Source organism: Malurus melanocephalus, unplaced genomic scaffold (genome assembly GCF_030028575.1).
Source record: "Malurus melanocephalus ecotype Western Australia unplaced genomic scaffold, MMel_1.1 scaffold_220, whole genome shotgun sequence".
Taxonomy (NCBI): Eukaryota; Metazoa; Chordata; class Aves; order Passeriformes; family Maluridae; genus Malurus; species Malurus melanocephalus.
In genome coordinates, this window is record NW_026623452.1 from 700847 (window position 1) to 718219 (window position 17373).

Here is a 17373-nt window from a genome sequence, read left to right on the forward strand (position 1 = left end):
TTTCAACCCATAGCATGGACACCCTGCCCTTCAGGATCTGACTGTACAAGCTGCCACACACTGTCACGTTTATTGGTTTGAGGTGATGGCACAACTGATAGCAAATATGCATTGCAGCTGTCCAAAGGAGAATGACCATAAACCAAACCCAAATAAATACACAAAGTCCAGAGCATCATCCTTTACAAAGTACACACATAGGCTATATGCTACTAAGAGCTGCAATGTGATAAAAATAAACCCTGGGAGAGCAAAAAGATCACCATAACATTAAAAACAGCAGAGCCAAAATGCACAGGTTTGAACACAGTACAGGAAGGGTTAGCAAAGAAAAATATTTAAGTCACTTAAATAAACAAATTACTCCTGATAAGGTCTCTGGAAGCAAAAATGAGTGGTGAAAGTGTCTAAACTGCAAAGTTAAAAACCTCTCTTACTTCTTTTTCATTTTGTYACATAGAAAAACAGAAAGAGCATTGATTACAACACTGGTTTAATTTACATATGTATATATACATTCCTACAATCAGCGATATATGGCTTTGAACATAATAATGACTCCTTAGTTCAGGTAAATGCTGAGGCTGACCCATGGCCACCAGCACAATCAGAAAGAGATAAAATGCAGATTTAAATGCAGTACTAAATCACTTATAGCAGTTTCCCACCACAGCTCACAGAGGTTTTCTCTGGTCACAGTCTGATATCTTGGGTTGAGAAAGCAAACTCTTTTCACTACCAGTTAAGAAGAAAAAAAAAAAGAAAAAAAAAAAGCAAGCAAAAAAACCCCACAAGAGGATCAATGTTAATTCATTTCCTACCACTTCCACCTCCAAAGAAGTTGATTTTGTAAGTGTGCTCCTGTAGTTGTCAAAACATCTTAATACCCTAATCAGGCTTATTGCCACTTGTAATTACAGTATGCAGATCACTCTCATCTTGCTATTAACTTTGCCTTCACACAATGAACCACAGAATAACTTGAGCTAGAAGGAGCCACACGGATGCCAACCTCCCACYAAAGCACAGTTTCAGTGTTGGGTCAGGTCACCCAAACCTTATTCCAGTCACAAAAGAGTGGGTTCTAGGGCAGGAATATGCACAACACTCTCCTGTGGATCATATTCCTCACAGCTATGCAGAACTTTCCCTGCTGCCATACTGACTGCTGCCACTCACCCTCTGTGTGTACCCTTGAAATAAACCACTGTTTATTCTGCTGCTTGGTTTTGGCAGCTCTGCACTCTGTCTCCAGTGGCCCAGGTGTGACAAGCATGTAGGCAGCTTGGCTGTCCCATGAGTATCTCCACAGGTAACCAGGAAGGTGCACACAACTTCTTCAAACTTACAAGTTACCTTCTAAGCAAACACCTGGGTTTTTTTTTCCCATTTAATCCCAGGAGGTTGGCAGTGTGTACAGCAGACTGTTCTCTGCTGCCACAGCTCTCCAGCTCTGCAGAGCTTTGCTGATATGGATATGGTACTGGGAAGAGCAGCACAGTACCAGAGATCAGGAGCCCCAGCTGGCAGCGAGGGGACCACAGGGCACCTGTGGCACCTGCTCAGGCGTGTGTGGGTAACTACAGAATCACAGAGTCACCAAGATCGGAAGAGACCTTTAAGATCATCTGRTCCAACCATCCACCCTGGCGGCGRTGCAATGAAATTGTTACTTTGAAATTGCCCGCCTGAGTCTCCTCAGGACCAAACAACCCCAGTTCCCTCAGCCACTCCTCGTAAAAGTTTTCTAAACCTCTCACAAGTCTTGCTGCCCTTTGCTGGACACGCTCCAGCACTTCAATGTCCTTTTTTAAGTGAGGGGCCGAAAAACTGAATGCAGAACTCAAGGTGTGGCTTCACCTGTGCTGAGTACAAGGGATGATCACTTCCCTGGTCCTGCTGGCTAAACTATTCTTGATACAGATACAGACAGGGGGAAGAGCCTGGAAGGAGGTTGTGGGGTGGGAACCTGGTCAGCCAGCAGCTCTTTGCTGGAGCAGCCTGTGGCGAGGTGAGATGAGGTGGGGTGAGGTGAGGCGGGGCAGAGGAGCTGGGGCAGGGAAGGTGCTGAGGTGTGGCAATGTGATGTGGAGCCACACACGGAGCAAGGCAATGCTGAGGCAGCAGCTCCAACCTCCAGCTCACCTCCTGAGCTGCTGCAGGCTAAGAGCAGACCGGTTCTGCCTATTCCGTAAGGCTTCTAGAGAGCAGTACATTAAAGCAGCCCTGCAGAAAGACCTTGATMAATCAGAGGGTTGGGCAATCACCARCTGTATGAAGTTTAAAAAGGGAAAGTGCTGGATTCTGCAGTTGGGATGGGACAACCCAAATGCATCTACAAACTGGGGAACGAGATACTGGAAAACAGTGCCGTGGAAAGGGACCTGGGGGTGCTGGTCKAYRGCAAGTTGAGYATGAGTCAGCAGTGCCCTGGCARCCAGGAATGCCACCTGTGTCCTSGGGGGCATCAGGCACAGCATTGCTGGCCAGGCCAGGGAGGGGATTGCCCCACTCTGCTCTCCACAGCCTCACCTCAAGTTCTGGGGGAGGTTTGGGCACCACAATATAAAAAAGACATTAAGCTATTARMAAGTGTCCAAAAGAGGGCCACAAGGATGGAGAAGTCCCTTGAGAAGCTATATGATGAGCAGCTGAGGTCTCTGGTCAAAGTCTGACCTTGGGTTGAAAAAGCAAACTCTTTCCACTACTAGTTAGGGAAAAAAAAAAAATAAACAATGTTAATTCATTTCCTACCACATGGTCTATTCATCCTGGAGGAGACCTCCGCAATCGGTAACATCATGAGTTCTATGGCATCCACGGAACTGTGGTGACCGGTGACAGGACCCGACTGAATGGCCTGAAGCTGCGTCAGGGCAGGTTTAGATTGGGTATTAGAAAAAGGTTCCTCATTCAGAGGGTGGCTGAGCACTGGAATGGGCTCTCCACTGAAGTGGCCACATTACCGAGCCTGACGGAGTTCAAGCATCTGGACAATACTCAAAGGCACATGGTGGGACTTTTGGGGATGGTCCTGTGCAGAGCCAGGAGTTGGACTCAATGATCCTTGTGCGTCCCGTCCAAATCAACATATTCTGTGCCCCACGGGTTTCACGGCTCCAGGGCCGCTCGCCGAGGGGGCCGTGGCTCGCCGAGGGGGCCGTGGCTCGCCGAGGGGGCCGTGGCTCGCCGAGGGGGCCGTGGCTCGCCGAGGGGGCCGTGNGTCCCTTGAGAAGCTATATGATGAGCAGCTGAGGTCTCTGGTCAAAGTCTGACCTTGGGTTGAGAAAGCAAACTCTTTCCACTACTAGTTAGGGAAAAAAAATAATAAACAATGGTAATTCATTTCCTACCAGATGGTTTATTCAGCCTGGAGGAGACCTCATTGCAATCGGTAACATCCTGAGTTCTATGGCATCCACGGAACTGTGGTGACTGGTGACAGGACCCGACGGAATGGCCTGTGGCTGTGTCAGGGCAGGTTCAGATTGGGTATTAGAAAAAGGTTCTTCATTCAGAGGGTGGCTGGGCACTGGAATGGGCTCTCCACTGAGGTGGCCACATTAACAAGCCTGACGGAGTTCAAGCATCTGGACAATACTCAAAGGCACATGGTGGGATTCTTGGGGATGGTCCTGTGCAGAGCCGGGAGTTGGACTCGATGATCCTTTTGCGTCCCGTTCAAGTCATCATATTCTATGCCCCACGGGTTTCACGGCGCCAGAGCCGCTCGCCGAGGGGACCGTGGCTGGCCAAAAGGGGGCCGTGGCTGGCCAAAAGGGGGCCGTGGCTCGCCGAGGGGGCCGTGGCTCGCCAAAAGGGGGCCGTGGCTCGCCGAGGCGCTGCCACACTCATCATGGCGGCAGAGCACGTACCACCCCCTCCACATGGCGGCTCCGCGACGGCTCCGACCCGGTGGTGCTGCCCTCCGTGCCCCGGAGAGGGCACCCGTGCACACCCGGGCGCCCATCCACTCGCCAAGCGGAGAGCCCCAGAAGCCGCGGGGAGCCGCGCCCGCCCAGCGGTGACCGAGTGACTCTCCCGCCACCGGCAGGAAGATGTCGCCCGGCTGCCCCGGAAGCGCTCGGGGAGGCGCCAACATGGCGTGGGGGTGCTGGGCCCGCGCCGGGGGCCCGGGGCCGCACAGGTACCGCCGGGACGGGACGGGACGGGGGGGGGGAAGGGATGGGACAGCTGGGGCGGGCGGTGCTGACGGTCCGCGTGTTCCCCCCGCAGGCTGGCGCTGCTGCTGCTGCAGCCGCGGCGGGGTTTCCGCCGGGCGCGGCCGCGGCCCGAAGAGCCCCCGGCAGCCGCCGCCGAGGCGCGGCCCGTGTCGCCGTCCCCGCGCCGCAGCCTCTACCCGCCGTCGCCCACCACGGCCGCCGGCCGCCCCTCGCCGCGCCGCCTGGTCAAGCCCTTCCTGTTCGCCGTAGGGGTAAGCGGCTCCTGCGAGCCGGAGCGCCGTGCCCGGCTGGGRAGGGTGGGTCAGCAAGGAGCGTATTCCATCCGTCTCAGGGGAAYTCTTTCTTCCTGGGTTTCACTTCTCAGTTCCTCAATGTTAACGCAAAGTTGTTGGCCAAATACTGTGGCATTATAATGAGATAATACGCAGTAACTTCAATTAAATCAATTGAAGTGTCGTGAAGGTATCTCAGTTTCATACCATTTCAGTGAACTTAGTAATTTCATTGACTCATTTTGTTTTGAACCTCTTTGATAAAGCATCATCCCGTGACAATGAACATTCAGTAAACCCGAGAAAATGGTCTCGAATTGTACCAGGAGAGATTTAGATTAGATATGAGGAAAAAAAAAAAAAAGAACAGAAAGGGTTGTAAAGCATTGGAATAGGCTGCCCAAAGCAGTGTTGGAGTCACCATCCCTGAAAGTGTTCAAAACACACGTGGATATGGCACTCGAGGACATGGTGAACTCAGTGGTGGTGCTGTATTGACATTTGGACTTATGATCTTAAAGGTGTTTTCCAGCCTTAAGCACTCTGTGAGTCCCGCTGGTCAGCGGTGCCGCAGCTGCCGTTGCTGTGCTCACACTGCTCGGGGCTGAGCAGCCGGCTCAGGGGTGGCATTAGCCCGAGATGAGCCCGGCTGCCTCGGCCAAGGCCCCAGGACGGAGCGGTTACTGAGCCTTTGTCCGGTATCGCCCAGTTCACAGGCTCAGCCTTCGGCTCCGCCGCCATCTGGCAGTATGAGTCGCTCAAGTCRCGGGTCCAGACCTACTTTGAGGAAGCTCGAACAGACTGGATGGATAAAATGCGGCCACAGAAGAGAGGTGACTTCAGAAAGCAGGTACACGGAGCCAGGCCTGGGCTGCTCGCACAGGGGTGGATCCCTGCGGGAATGCCAGGCACAGCCATTCTCTCCTCTGGTGGGAGCACTGTTTGTACAACAGATACTTGTCCTGGTTATTCTGATTTGTACCTTGGAGATATATGGGTTCTCAACAGGCTACAATAGATAAGTTGCCATACAAGGAAAACTGATAGAATTAGTTCTAGAAAACTGTAGTTCTCAATATCACTGCAAAAGTTATAGTGGAAAAATAGAGACAAGTACCATCTTCACCCAGAAATATAGGAAAGAGATGTCAGTAGTAAGAATTTGTTCATCAAAACTAGGTACCATTTGCTTTTTCACCATGAAAAATCCCACAACAAAGGTTCTTGCTCTCAAAGTGCTCTCAGAAGTGAACATGAAGTCCCACAGAGGACAGAGCTTGATTAAATTCTCAGTCTTATGCTAAGATTTTTCAGTACTCTGGCTTCTGAAATGCACTTGTATTTTCAGCCTCTAAATCCTTAAAAATACAAGGTTTTAGAGGGCTTTTTTTACTCTGAGAGCTGACATTTCCACACAAGTACCTTGGAGTTTGGGCAGCTGCAAGATTTGTTATAAATTTAGTTGGTATCCCAAAAGTATCAGTCATTTAGTTTTTAATAAGTATACTTAAAACTAAACTAAACATTCATGTGTGTTTGCATTTGTTTCAAGGCTACTACTGGCTTGTGATAGACCAGGCTTGATACTCTTTCATGTCTGCTTGCCCAAGGGAAGTAGGGCTGAGTGTGGAGCTGGAGAGGCTCAGGATCCTGGATAGGACACTMAGGAGCTATTTTTCTAATGTGTATTGTGCACACCAGCACTGCTGTGGAAATGGGCATGTGGGATAACCCTGGTGGGCAGCTGAGCTCCCCAAAGCCCCTCGCTCACGGCCCCCATAAACCCCCAGTGGGGTGGGGGAAGAAGAAAAGTAGGAAAACTTGGGGGTAAAACAATCCCCAAAACAGTGTTTAGTAAGTGTGAGAAGAAAACAAGTGATGCAAAGATAGTCACTCACCATCTCCGGTGGAAGGGCCAGTGCCCAACCAGTTCATGAGAAAAATATGTTAAACCACTTGAAATTCCCTCTTTTGGGGGGATGGCATTTTGTGGTAGGGAATATCTCTTYGGTTAGTTCAGGTCATCTTGCTTGGTTGTGTCCCCTTCCACCCTGTTGCAACCTGCAGCAGCAAGTGCAAAATGGAAGAGATCGTGATGTTGTACAAACACCATTCATCAAAATGTAGAACATTACCAGTTACCAGTACTGTTTTRGTCAAAAATCTAAGACACAAAACTRTGTGTAAAATGAAAGAAAGAAAATTAGCTCTATCCCAGCATGCTTTCTTGCTTGGTGCATATGAATGCAGGGGAGATTATGATCAGCATTTAATATTTTTAAATAATTTTGCTTTTATACTTTTGTTTTCCTTCAAAACCTGAAGGGGAAGATCTGRTGATTAGCTATGCAAAAAAGAAAACTAAACTGCCCTGTTGTTAATAGGCTTAAGCTCCCAATCCCCATCTTCAATGGGTAAGTTCTATTTCTAAGAGTACAGGATTCCCCTAGTTGTTTCTGAGCACATGAAATCCTTGTATTATAGAAAAATCATGTCTGTTCAGTGTTCTTATACTGAAGAATATCCTCTGCCAGGGAATTAAACAAAACATGCAATGAAATTGTTACTTTGAAATCAAATAATGAATATGTTTCATACATCATTATATCCCTTGCTTCCAACCTGCAGATTGTTTTTATGACATTGCCCCCATCAATATGGTTGGAAGGTCATTGAAGCAGCAACAAAATATATRTCCAAAATGATTATGAAAGCTGAGGAAGGGCAAGGGGGGTGCAATTTGTCTGTGGGCTGACTGCACTCAAAATAAACTTTTTCAGGGGTTTTAAACTTGGAGGAGGGCTGGGTGAGCTGGACGCAAGGGGGAATGGATTCCACATCTTGTGAGCCACCTCTGCAAAAGTGATCCTGGCACAAAAGTGGAATCACTCAAAGGTGGGTGGTGTCATGTTAGACAGCATTAGGATGAGGCTTAGTYGAGGCAGGATTTATGCTAACTTTGGCTAATCTGCTAAAGTCAGCATTATGGGCTAGATCTTTGTTTAATGCAAGCAGGGTAAACCCACTGGAGTTGTGTAAAAGGATATAACCCCATTCTGTTGGAAGAAAYCCCTAATCCATATTGGGGTATTTTATGAAAAGGAGGGCAGATAACTGTTCTTGAGTAAGGAAATGTCAACTTGAAAAGCTAAAGCAATCACAAGTAAAAGAATTTGAAACCAATTTACTTCTCAGATTACARACAAATGCTTCCCATTAAAAACGTATAACCTTACATGACTGTTTTTGAAATTGCAAATGCTTCACAGTGGCATTGATGGACAAAAATTCTGTTTCAGGTTAACAGCTGGTGGAATAACTTGACTGAGGGTCAGCGGACTGTGACAGGTTTGTGTTAGCTTACAAGTATTAGACATTCACAGGAAGAGAAATATGGCAAACAGGTACAGTATATTAAAACAGATGGCTTTCATACCACGTTTAGGTTGTTGGGCACMAAGCATGTGTAAACTTACACCTGCACACATACTATTTCTGCTACACTTCCTTCTCACAAACTATTTTTTGTAGGCCTTAAAAAAGTTCCTATGCATCTGTGTGAGAGAGTGTGGAGGATTAACTAGAATCCTCCCCCAGCAATATTTTTCTYRGGAATTATGAAAACCAGCAARTGCTTTTATRAGAAATAGGTGTATATATTCCACTGAAATGTGGAAATAAAATTCCCTAATAGTTACATGTTTGCAGCATGACATATAAAAAGTAGCAAAAAATTATCCTTTCAGCTTTYCTTTGGTTATACTGTAGTTTTGATTGGTTAGCCTAATGCCAGTTGAAATCCCTGAGATAAATGTAATGTGTGGAATGAAATTGCTGAGAACTAAATTCAAATCCAGTGYTACATATCCCACATTAAGTACTTACTGAATCGGTATTAACAGGTTGTTTGCATAAGGTTACTTAAATGCTATTTCTCTGCCATTTAGGTTTTCTATGAAACATTTCGGGAAAAACAATTCATCCAACTTACTAACTCTTTGAAGAGTTGACTCTCAGTTTAAGACTAGATTGTATAAGTGCTGAATGTTTCAGGCCAGAATTGTTTCAGGCCATTCAATTAACAAGTGCTTTCAGGAATTTTTGTAAAATCTTTGTATTGCTTCAATGTACAAGCCAGGTCATGATACAGATACTGTGTGGGGGCTATGAGGATTGATATTCTATAGTCTCTGCAGCATCCCTGGATAACAAGCAATAGGAATTAGAGCTGGTAGCTACAGTCTGAGCTGATCAAATACTTGCCCTAACTAGACTGGGGCTTACTGTCCTGAAATGCTTCACAGTTCTGTAACACTTCAGTTTGGCATGCAGAGGAAGTATTTCCTCTAACAAAAGAGCATGGTACCATAGGAGGGAGTATTGAAAGAACTATTGAAATTCTGGTTCTMGGATTTATGGATCACAGCTTTTCAYAGTTTTTGCATTTTGTTGCAAACGTCAAATGAGAATGATTATCTGACATTTACCATTATGTAAAGGAGCACAGTTATTTCCCCCTTCAATGTTTCCAGCTATAATAAAATGTTTTAAATATCTAAATGCTTGGATAGAAAAAGAGAAGGCATTTTAAAGAAGAAGCAATACATTTTCATTATGTTGTTAATAATTTACACTTTTACTTAAAGTAAGATTGCAGTAACATCTGTGAAGTAAAAAGCTGTGAGTTTGCTGTCTCCCAAAGCTCACTATGCCTTAGCAATGCCAATTCMGCTTTACAATTTCCGTAAAACCACAGTTTGCCCAAAAAATGTACTGGATGTATACTGTGTGTTTGTATGGTTCCCCCAGTCTTCTCCCCTTGTGCAGTTAAATGCTTGTGTGCAGTAGATTGGTGCCATTTGGGAATAAACAGCAAGAGGGGCAGGAAATGGGACCTCTTAGCTGGCTCCTGTTTCACTGATTCTGCAGTGGRAAAGCAGATTGAAACAGTAGCTTGAACCTTCTCAGCACAGGTCTTTCTGGACTGTTGGATTCATTACACTGTATTTTAGAACAGTTGCAATTAAATGTCATAGTTCTGAAAGGCTTCCACTATTTAWATGTAGCTTTCAATTTTTCATTGCTTTTTCTAAACTGTATACAAAGTAAGAAGTGGATATTGCTTTTAATGGACTTGTGAAAAAACTACAATTCTACAAGGTGCCTTTTTCAATACTTTCTTTCAGTAAGCATTATGGTGTGTTCCATCTGTAATTTGCTTTTTTTCCCCCCTCTTCTTAATAGGTATTATAGCTGCAAATGTCTTTGTATTCTGTTTGTGGAGGCTGCCTGGCATGCGACGGATTATGTTTACATATTTCACCTCAAATCCATCYTCCAGTAAGTGAACACTAATTTGGATGACTTTCCTACATGGAGATGTAATAGAACTCTGATCATACTGCAGAAGTTTCAGATGACATATGGCTTACGTAGAGCTCCATCACCCACGAGCAATGTCAGTCAGGCCCAAACACATCATTCTGTCTAGGCAAGAAATGGTTTGAGGGGAAGAMTGTAAGGAGTAATGGATCTAATTGTTAAAAACAAACAAATCACTGGTGGTTTTCTAAGTATTGTAACATCAAAACTGTTGGCTGCTGTCTGGCATTTTCCTGCATGCAGTGGGATGCAGCTCCTGCCTGAATAAAGGTGAGAGGTTCTTTTGCCAGTGACATCAGCCCCAACTGGTTTCTTGGACAGAGTGCAAATCAAGCCACTCAGCAAAGGAGAAAAATAAACTGTACTACATAATGCCATTCGTAAACTAAACTCAAATGTGACTATTTCCCCCCATAATGTTGTGTGGGATGGCAGATAGAACCATCATCAGTCCCATGCATGTGTGCTTTTGTCAGTAGACAAGCATTAGCCTGTAGGTTGAGTATGGAGTCCCGGTTTCAGAGCTGTGCTTTGAGTCACATTAAGAAAACCCAAACAAACCAAGCATCAGCTTGACTTTTGCTGTGTGTTAAATGTGCTGAAGATATTAATCTAGGGGAAAAAAATAGTAATATTTAATGGCAGAAAATTGGGGGTTCATTTCTAAACCAAAGAGTTAAAAGGACAGGGAGAAAAAYGTGTTCGGAAGGTACTTCCTTCTGTCCTCTTAATTTCTGCTGAAAATGTGGAAACTCAACCAGTTCCTCCACACTCCAAAGCTAAAAATATCTGCTACCTAGATCTGAGCATGTTCACCCCAAACACTCYTATTTTAAATAATGTTGACCTTCAAACCTGCTAATTGGCTTGTTTGCATTTTCAAGGCTGCCATTTTAGTGAGAAGAGCTAGCTATTTCGAAAAGGAGAACTATTTTTTCTCTCTGAGTTCATCTTTGTAGCAAATTAACTGTATATGGCTGCTCATATATTAAAAATCTTTCATCATATATATATATAAATAAAATACCTTTTTTCTTCTTCAAAGCATAGGACACATATCATAAGATACACAACAATCCCCAGTAGGTAACTAAGACTGTTACTACAGCTTGCATATCTTTGGGGTATATGTTCTAGCTTTCCAAAAGGTCCTGCTTGGAATTTGATATTTGTTCCATTTCTGGGTTTATTATGTAGCTTTTATTTAAGAATCTAAGTATAATTAGCCTGTAGTGTGTCTTGATGAATTTCTAGTCTGCATGGCATGTAAGTTGAAGCTAATWAAAATACTGACTTCTTTATGTGCATTCTTTTTCTCTTTTGTAGGAGCCCTGTGTTCTCCCATGCTGCTCTCTACATTTAGTCACTTCTCTCTCTTCCAYATGGCAGCAAATATGTATGTTTTATGGAGTTTTTCCAGCAGCATTGTCTCTCTTCTGGGGTGTGAGCAGTTCATTGCAGTATATCTTTCTGCTGGTAATGTTAAATATATATATTTACAACACTTAAAAAMTAGAAATATATATTCATACAAGTAAACTGTGTGCATGGTTAATAGATGTATGATGACAGATGGCCATTGTTCAATCCCACACATTGCTTTATACTAAAGGCAGTAGTACTTTGCTGTCATACAGATTTTTGGTGGGTTTAAGATACTGGGCTTTGAAATATCAGATAAAACCATATCTGGTTTTAATTCCTGCTTTACTACCAAAATAAAATAGCTCTAAATACAGTCTCTAGGGATTTTCGTGACAAAAGATGACAGTTAATTTGTACTTTCTGATGCTTGTCTGCATTTTTGCCATCATTTCCAATAGTGATTTCTCCTTTTCAGGCGTTATCTCCACTTTTGTCAGTTACGTTGCTAAAATGGCCACAGGGAGGTTTGAACCATCCCTTGGAGCTGTAAGTATCTTGGAATTTGAGAGACTGATAATGATCTTTGAAGCCAATTTGAAAGCCTGCTGTATTCTTTAACCTGCTTAAAAACCAAGAGTATATCTGGGGTRATGGAAACTAGAAATCTTTACCAAAATCAGGTAACCAGGGATGAACTGATTTCTCTGTGCAACAGCTTGCCTGTTCTTCAGATATGTTACCTCTGCTGCAGCAGCTGCCCAGAACTGACACCACTTRATGCTGGGGGTTGTAAATGAGTTCTAAACAGCAGGACCTCTTGTCCCTGAGCAGCTCAGTTATATAACTTAGTGCAGAAATGCTATTTCATAATTGTGTAGCAGTGTTCTCTAATTAAAAATAGAATACTTTAGAAAGAGATCATGTAATCAGACAATCAAACTCAGCATGTGATCCCAGTGGAAGTTGTAGGGCATGCTGTGCCGGAAGGGCAGCACTCCTGCCAAAAGTCTTACCCCATGAACAMTATGAGGCAGGCTGGGGAGCTCTTGTAGTTGTCAGTTCTTTCTCAGTTTTTTAATAGTAGAACATTTTAAAACACTTAAATTGCATGAAATTTGAGGTTAACCTAGACATTTGCTAGGTTTTAAAGGCTTAACTTACTAYACAAAATAATTTTGATAAAAGCCCAAAGTCAGATTCTCATTCTTCTATTGGAATGAAAAATGTTTAGCTGTGCTGAAGCTGGAATTTTTGGAAATGCTGTCTGTGTATTGTCCCTTTGTGTTATGAGTAACCTATATCTGRAGCAAGTTACTTTCCCTTAGTCTTACTTACAGGAACTTACTGAAATTACCACACACTGCATTAGTTTACTGCATTCAGAGCCTTTCCATTGACATTATTTCAGGGATACAAAAGCCCATGGTCCATTTAGTACAGTCCAGAGAATTACTTGTTTCATTGACAAAAGATTTTTGTCCCTGTCCATCTGTTATTTTCCTTGGTTTTGTACAAGCTTCAGAATGATTCGCTTCACCAGATGTGTCTGTGCTTGATTAATACATGTTAGATTTCTAGGGTGTTCTTGGGAAAAAGGACATTTACATAAATCGTTATCTTAAATTTGGGAGCGGGTATTTCTTAATTATATGAGATGATTTGAAGGATGTTTTTCCCAGTATTTATAATTTCAGATATTGAAATGAGATAGTGGTGTCTTATTTTATTTTTATTTTGAACTTTTCTATGGTGCTTTGTACTTTGATGTTTACCACAGGGCTACATTTGAAAATAAAAATGAAAACAGGTTCACATACAGAAAAATACATTATCCCCTATGTAACATCTTAGCTTACTTTGATGTATTTTCCTGTATTTACAGTCAGGAGCTATAATGACTGTCCTTGCAGCCGTATGTACGAAGATGCCAGATGCAAAACTGGCCATCATACTTCTTCCGATGTTCACATTTACAGCAGGAAGTGTAAGTGCCTTTGAACTTTAAAGAAATGCTACTCTSAAATGTTTTCCCTGTGTTTCTAAGCTGTTAAATTTATTTTGGAAGAGTATAGGGGTCATGGAACTCCCAATTCTGAATTGTTGCAGCAYAGTCATTTCAGCAGTGTGTAGTGAATTCAGAATTACCCTAAATTCCATCCTCCATGGGTGTGTTTCCGATCTAATCCCAAGAGGTGAAAAAAGCTGGGAGGCAGTCAGGTTCATCTGTCTGASGAAACCTGCACAYACATCCTCTTCTTTCTGATTTWTTTTTATAGCAGTGCTTGTAACAGGCTGATGTAAAGCTGGTACATGGTCTTCAAAGAAAAAATTATCAACATTAGAAACACAGAATTTCACTTCTCATGAGAGATTACATTCTAACCCTGGAGGAGTATTTGACTCCTCTTTTGGATATCATCTTTTGAAACTTTTAGGAACAGTGTTGGAATTAGAAGTAGGCTACTGAGACTTTTCTTCATGTATAGTACTAGAACTCCTTTTTTTTTCATTAAGTTCTTTTATGCACATCCACTACCACATTTAAGAAAAGCTTCTCATGTATATCTTAACTTGCTTTAATAAGTTAATCATCTTTGGTCCACTACTTAAAGTTGTTTTACTGCTTAAAGCTATTAAGCCAGGTCATTCCAAGATCACAAGATTTAATACTTTTTGTAAGTGAAGCTTACAGATTTGAACAAACACTCTTAGATRTTATCTTCATGTTTTTCATGCACTCCTGCTTGAGTAGACCTGAGGTTTTTTGTTTGTTAGGTTGTTTTTTTTGCGTGGTACCCTTTAAATGCATCTTTCCTTAAAAAGGTGGCCAGGGTGGAAATATGGGCAGAACCCCAGAGTGCATTGCCATGAGCAAGTGCTCACTGCAACAGCAAAACAAGAGCAATATCAGCTATTGCAGTATAAACATTGGAATGATTTTAGCTCTACTATATAATTGTATATATAAGCTTTACATACTCCTTTAAGCTACCTTACCTATACTGTGATGATTTATGAAATTAAACAAGCCAATGTAGCAACAGAGCTTGTATTCTAACACCTATGCTTAAGGAAAGAAATGGTGCCTAAAGTAACATTTCATCCTAGCATTAGACCTGTAGTCTTTATGAAATGAGGCATTTAGTAAAATCTTGTGTATTGACAGTTATGGTGCCTTGTGGCTCCTGGAGATGGTACGCCATGCTCATTCTGCTCTGGCTGTGGAGTTGTTCACAGTCATCCTGATTTTCTGCCTTCCAACAAATGTTTGTATCAGATAAGATAGCAGGGTTGCTGCCCCATGTTTCATGCACTGGAGGGTTGTGTTCTGGAGCACAGATGCATRTAAATCTTAAGTTACATCAGAATTAGAGAATGAGAATGTTGCAATTGCATATTTTGTGGTGTCTTTTATAGCATGTAATTTCTCTTTCCTCCCRATCCAAATTTGGAATGTATTTGTAGATTCAGAAATGAAGACTAGAAAAGACTGAGTGTTCAAAAAGGACACATTCCCACCCTGCACTGTTCTATAGCTTGACAGCATCTGTATTTTGACAGCACGATATGGCTGAAGACTAAGTCTGTTGTTTTAAAATTATTTTTTACAGTAATTGCTTTGATATGAACTTCATAAGACATTTTTTCGTTCCAATTTCTTTTTCTATGCTGGAATAGAAAACTGTTGGCCATTTTATGCTTTGACTGATCTGTCCATTCCATGTTTTCTTCCTTTCTAGGCTTTAAAAGCCATAATTGCATTTGATACTGCCGGGCTTGCTTTAGGCTGGAGACTTTTTGACCATGCTGCACATCTTGGGGGAGCTCTCTTTGGAATGTAAGTCTGTATTTGCTAACTCTACTTGGTTTGTACTTAAATTAATCCTGTATTTTTCCCCCTTACTTTCTACATTGCTGAAGTGTGGGGGTTTTTTTTGGACAGTTGTCTTAACTAGCAGTGAATGCAATTCATTGTTACCCTTTTAGAGCTGTAAAATTGTTTGGAAAACACTGTTAACRCATGCTTAGAACTGAAAAAATGGAGTTGAACTGCATTAGAATCATGGATTAGATGTCAGGTGGTCCTGTAACCATAACCTGGGCTGGCTGTCTCCAGCCTGCTCTTCCCAGCACATTGWAGAGAGTCACAGGGCAGAAAAGATTGTCACAAAGCACAGAATGGATGAACTAAAATAACTTTAAAGAACTAAAAAAATGTCTTTGTCTCAGTGTTCTTCCTCTAATTGCCAATTTAGAGGGAGSTACATAGTTAATATAAGCTCAGGCCAAATTCCTTTGAGCAGCCTCTACTGTGGTTTTCTCCATGTTGCTGTATTGCYTTTGTGGGGAGCCTTCCTAATTAGTAAGAACTACTAGAAACAAACTTGTAGGAAACAGTTCTGTATTGTTCCATGTTTGAACCACATTGAGTTTTTCAACACTTACTGCTAAGTGCATTTTTTAATATTTTATGTAGGCATTTGAAAAGCCTACCCGAGATTTCACTAGGCCAGACTTAAAGGCAAACCAGTTCGTAGAACAAATAATTTCCTATTTCTTGGCTTTGGTGTCAGTACGCTGTGTGCTGTACAATCTTCCTTTCTCCCCCTGTGTGGCATCACAAATGCCTCTGATGTAGTCTTGCTGATTCATAACTGCTTTCTGTCATGATGTGTCATTGTTCATTGTAATGAAGGRACAATCTGCATTGGTAATGCAGATACACATATTGAAAAAATGATAGCAGTTGCAGTAAAAATAGTGTGGAGTTGGCAAGTTTCTTGCTTTCCTCACCTACMTTTGTTTTACCTGTTTGTCCTACTCAATGATGATTTAGGTCACTTCATCCTTAAGCATGTTAGGCCTTATTTAGGACATAAGTTGAATGGCCGAAGGATTTTCTATACATTGCCTCCTCCTTTAGGAAGCAGCTGTATGATTTAAAGGAATGGCTGCTGGYTCACAGAAAAGTGCTTTTGTTCCTYAAGACTCAGGTGTGGAGTTAGGCCTGTGAGAGAAACTTCAACCCATTTTCATGTTGGATGCTTCCCCTCATGCCTCTCCACCATAACCTTCATTGCTTAATCACTTATGTTGATATTCATATTGTCTTCTATAMTAAGTATTCACTTGGGTTTTAGTTATGAGCCTGTTTTCTGTCAGAAGTGGAGAAAATTTGCAGTTAACTTTATTATTTTCTTTCCCAGGTGGTATGTGACTTATGGCCATGAGCTCATATGGAAGAACAGAGAACCACTGGTAAAAGCTTGGCATGAAATGAGGACAAAGAACACAGGAAAGGGAGGAGGTGGAAGATCTAACTAATTCTAATCCTAAAAATTCCTTGTGCTGAAGTGATATCTTACTTGAAGACATGGGATTGAATTGGTTTTGAAGGTTTTTTTGCTACTCCACATTAAGCCTCTAAGGAGCTGAAGTTTCCAGTGTAACAAAATTATGTTACAAAAATGCATATCCATAGAAAATGAACTCTGAAAAGGTGGAACAATAAAGGTTTTTATCCTATTGCTTTCTGATGTAACAGTCTGCATTACCTTTTTAAAGGTGGAATAAAACATGTTTTTCAATTAAGTGACCTAAATCTTTGTCATAAAAAAATGGTACAATGGAACAACTGGTTAATATTTAGGAAGATAAATATTTTCAAAACTGAGGAAGTTAATGGCTCACACACRACCCTAATGTCTGCCAGACAATACAAGGTGCTTTCATAGAAGRCACACTTTGGATAAGTTGGACTGAACATAAGGTTAATATGGTAAAGTTGAGTGGTTTTTATTGTTGAAAAGATTGGATGAAGTAAGGCAATGGGCTCTTTTGATCTGAAACTTAAAATACGTGAAGCAATACTGGATTGTTTGCCAAGGCTTATGTACYGGTTTAATGGTCCAGCTTTATTTGTCAGCTGTGGCTTAGTCTACTTGTGTTTTTCATTTTTGTCTATTCCCAACAAGCTTTCAGATCATGTTAGATTTTACTACATTGATATCCTTTTCATAACTACATGCAGGGTAACAATAACATACTGTGGTTTTTGGTATTCTGCCATGAGCTATAGGGCTTTCTGTATTCTTTYCACGTATTCTTTAAGCTGTCCTGTTGTTAGTTTCCTTTCAGGTTTTTCTAAGATGTTTAAACCTGTAACATTT

The 17373-nt window shown here is 42.3% G+C and overlaps 1 protein-coding gene across 1 annotated transcript; it reads left to right on the plus strand.

Moving 5' to 3' along the window:
* Positions 1-4085: 4085 nt before the first annotated feature.
* Positions 4086-16808, plus strand: PARL (presenilin associated rhomboid like). The gene is made up of 10 exons (XM_057374240.1): positions 4086-4147; positions 4237-4435; positions 5166-5306; positions 7756-7804; positions 9701-9796; positions 11165-11314; positions 11679-11749; positions 13086-13187; positions 14944-15041; positions 16411-16808. Exons 1-10 carry the CDS (start codon positions 4101-4103, stop codon positions 16526-16528), a joined length of 1071 nt encoding a protein of 356 aa, XP_057230223.1. The 5' UTR covers positions 4086-4100; the 3' UTR covers positions 16529-16808.
* The last annotated feature ends 565 nt before the right edge of the window (positions 16809-17373 follow it).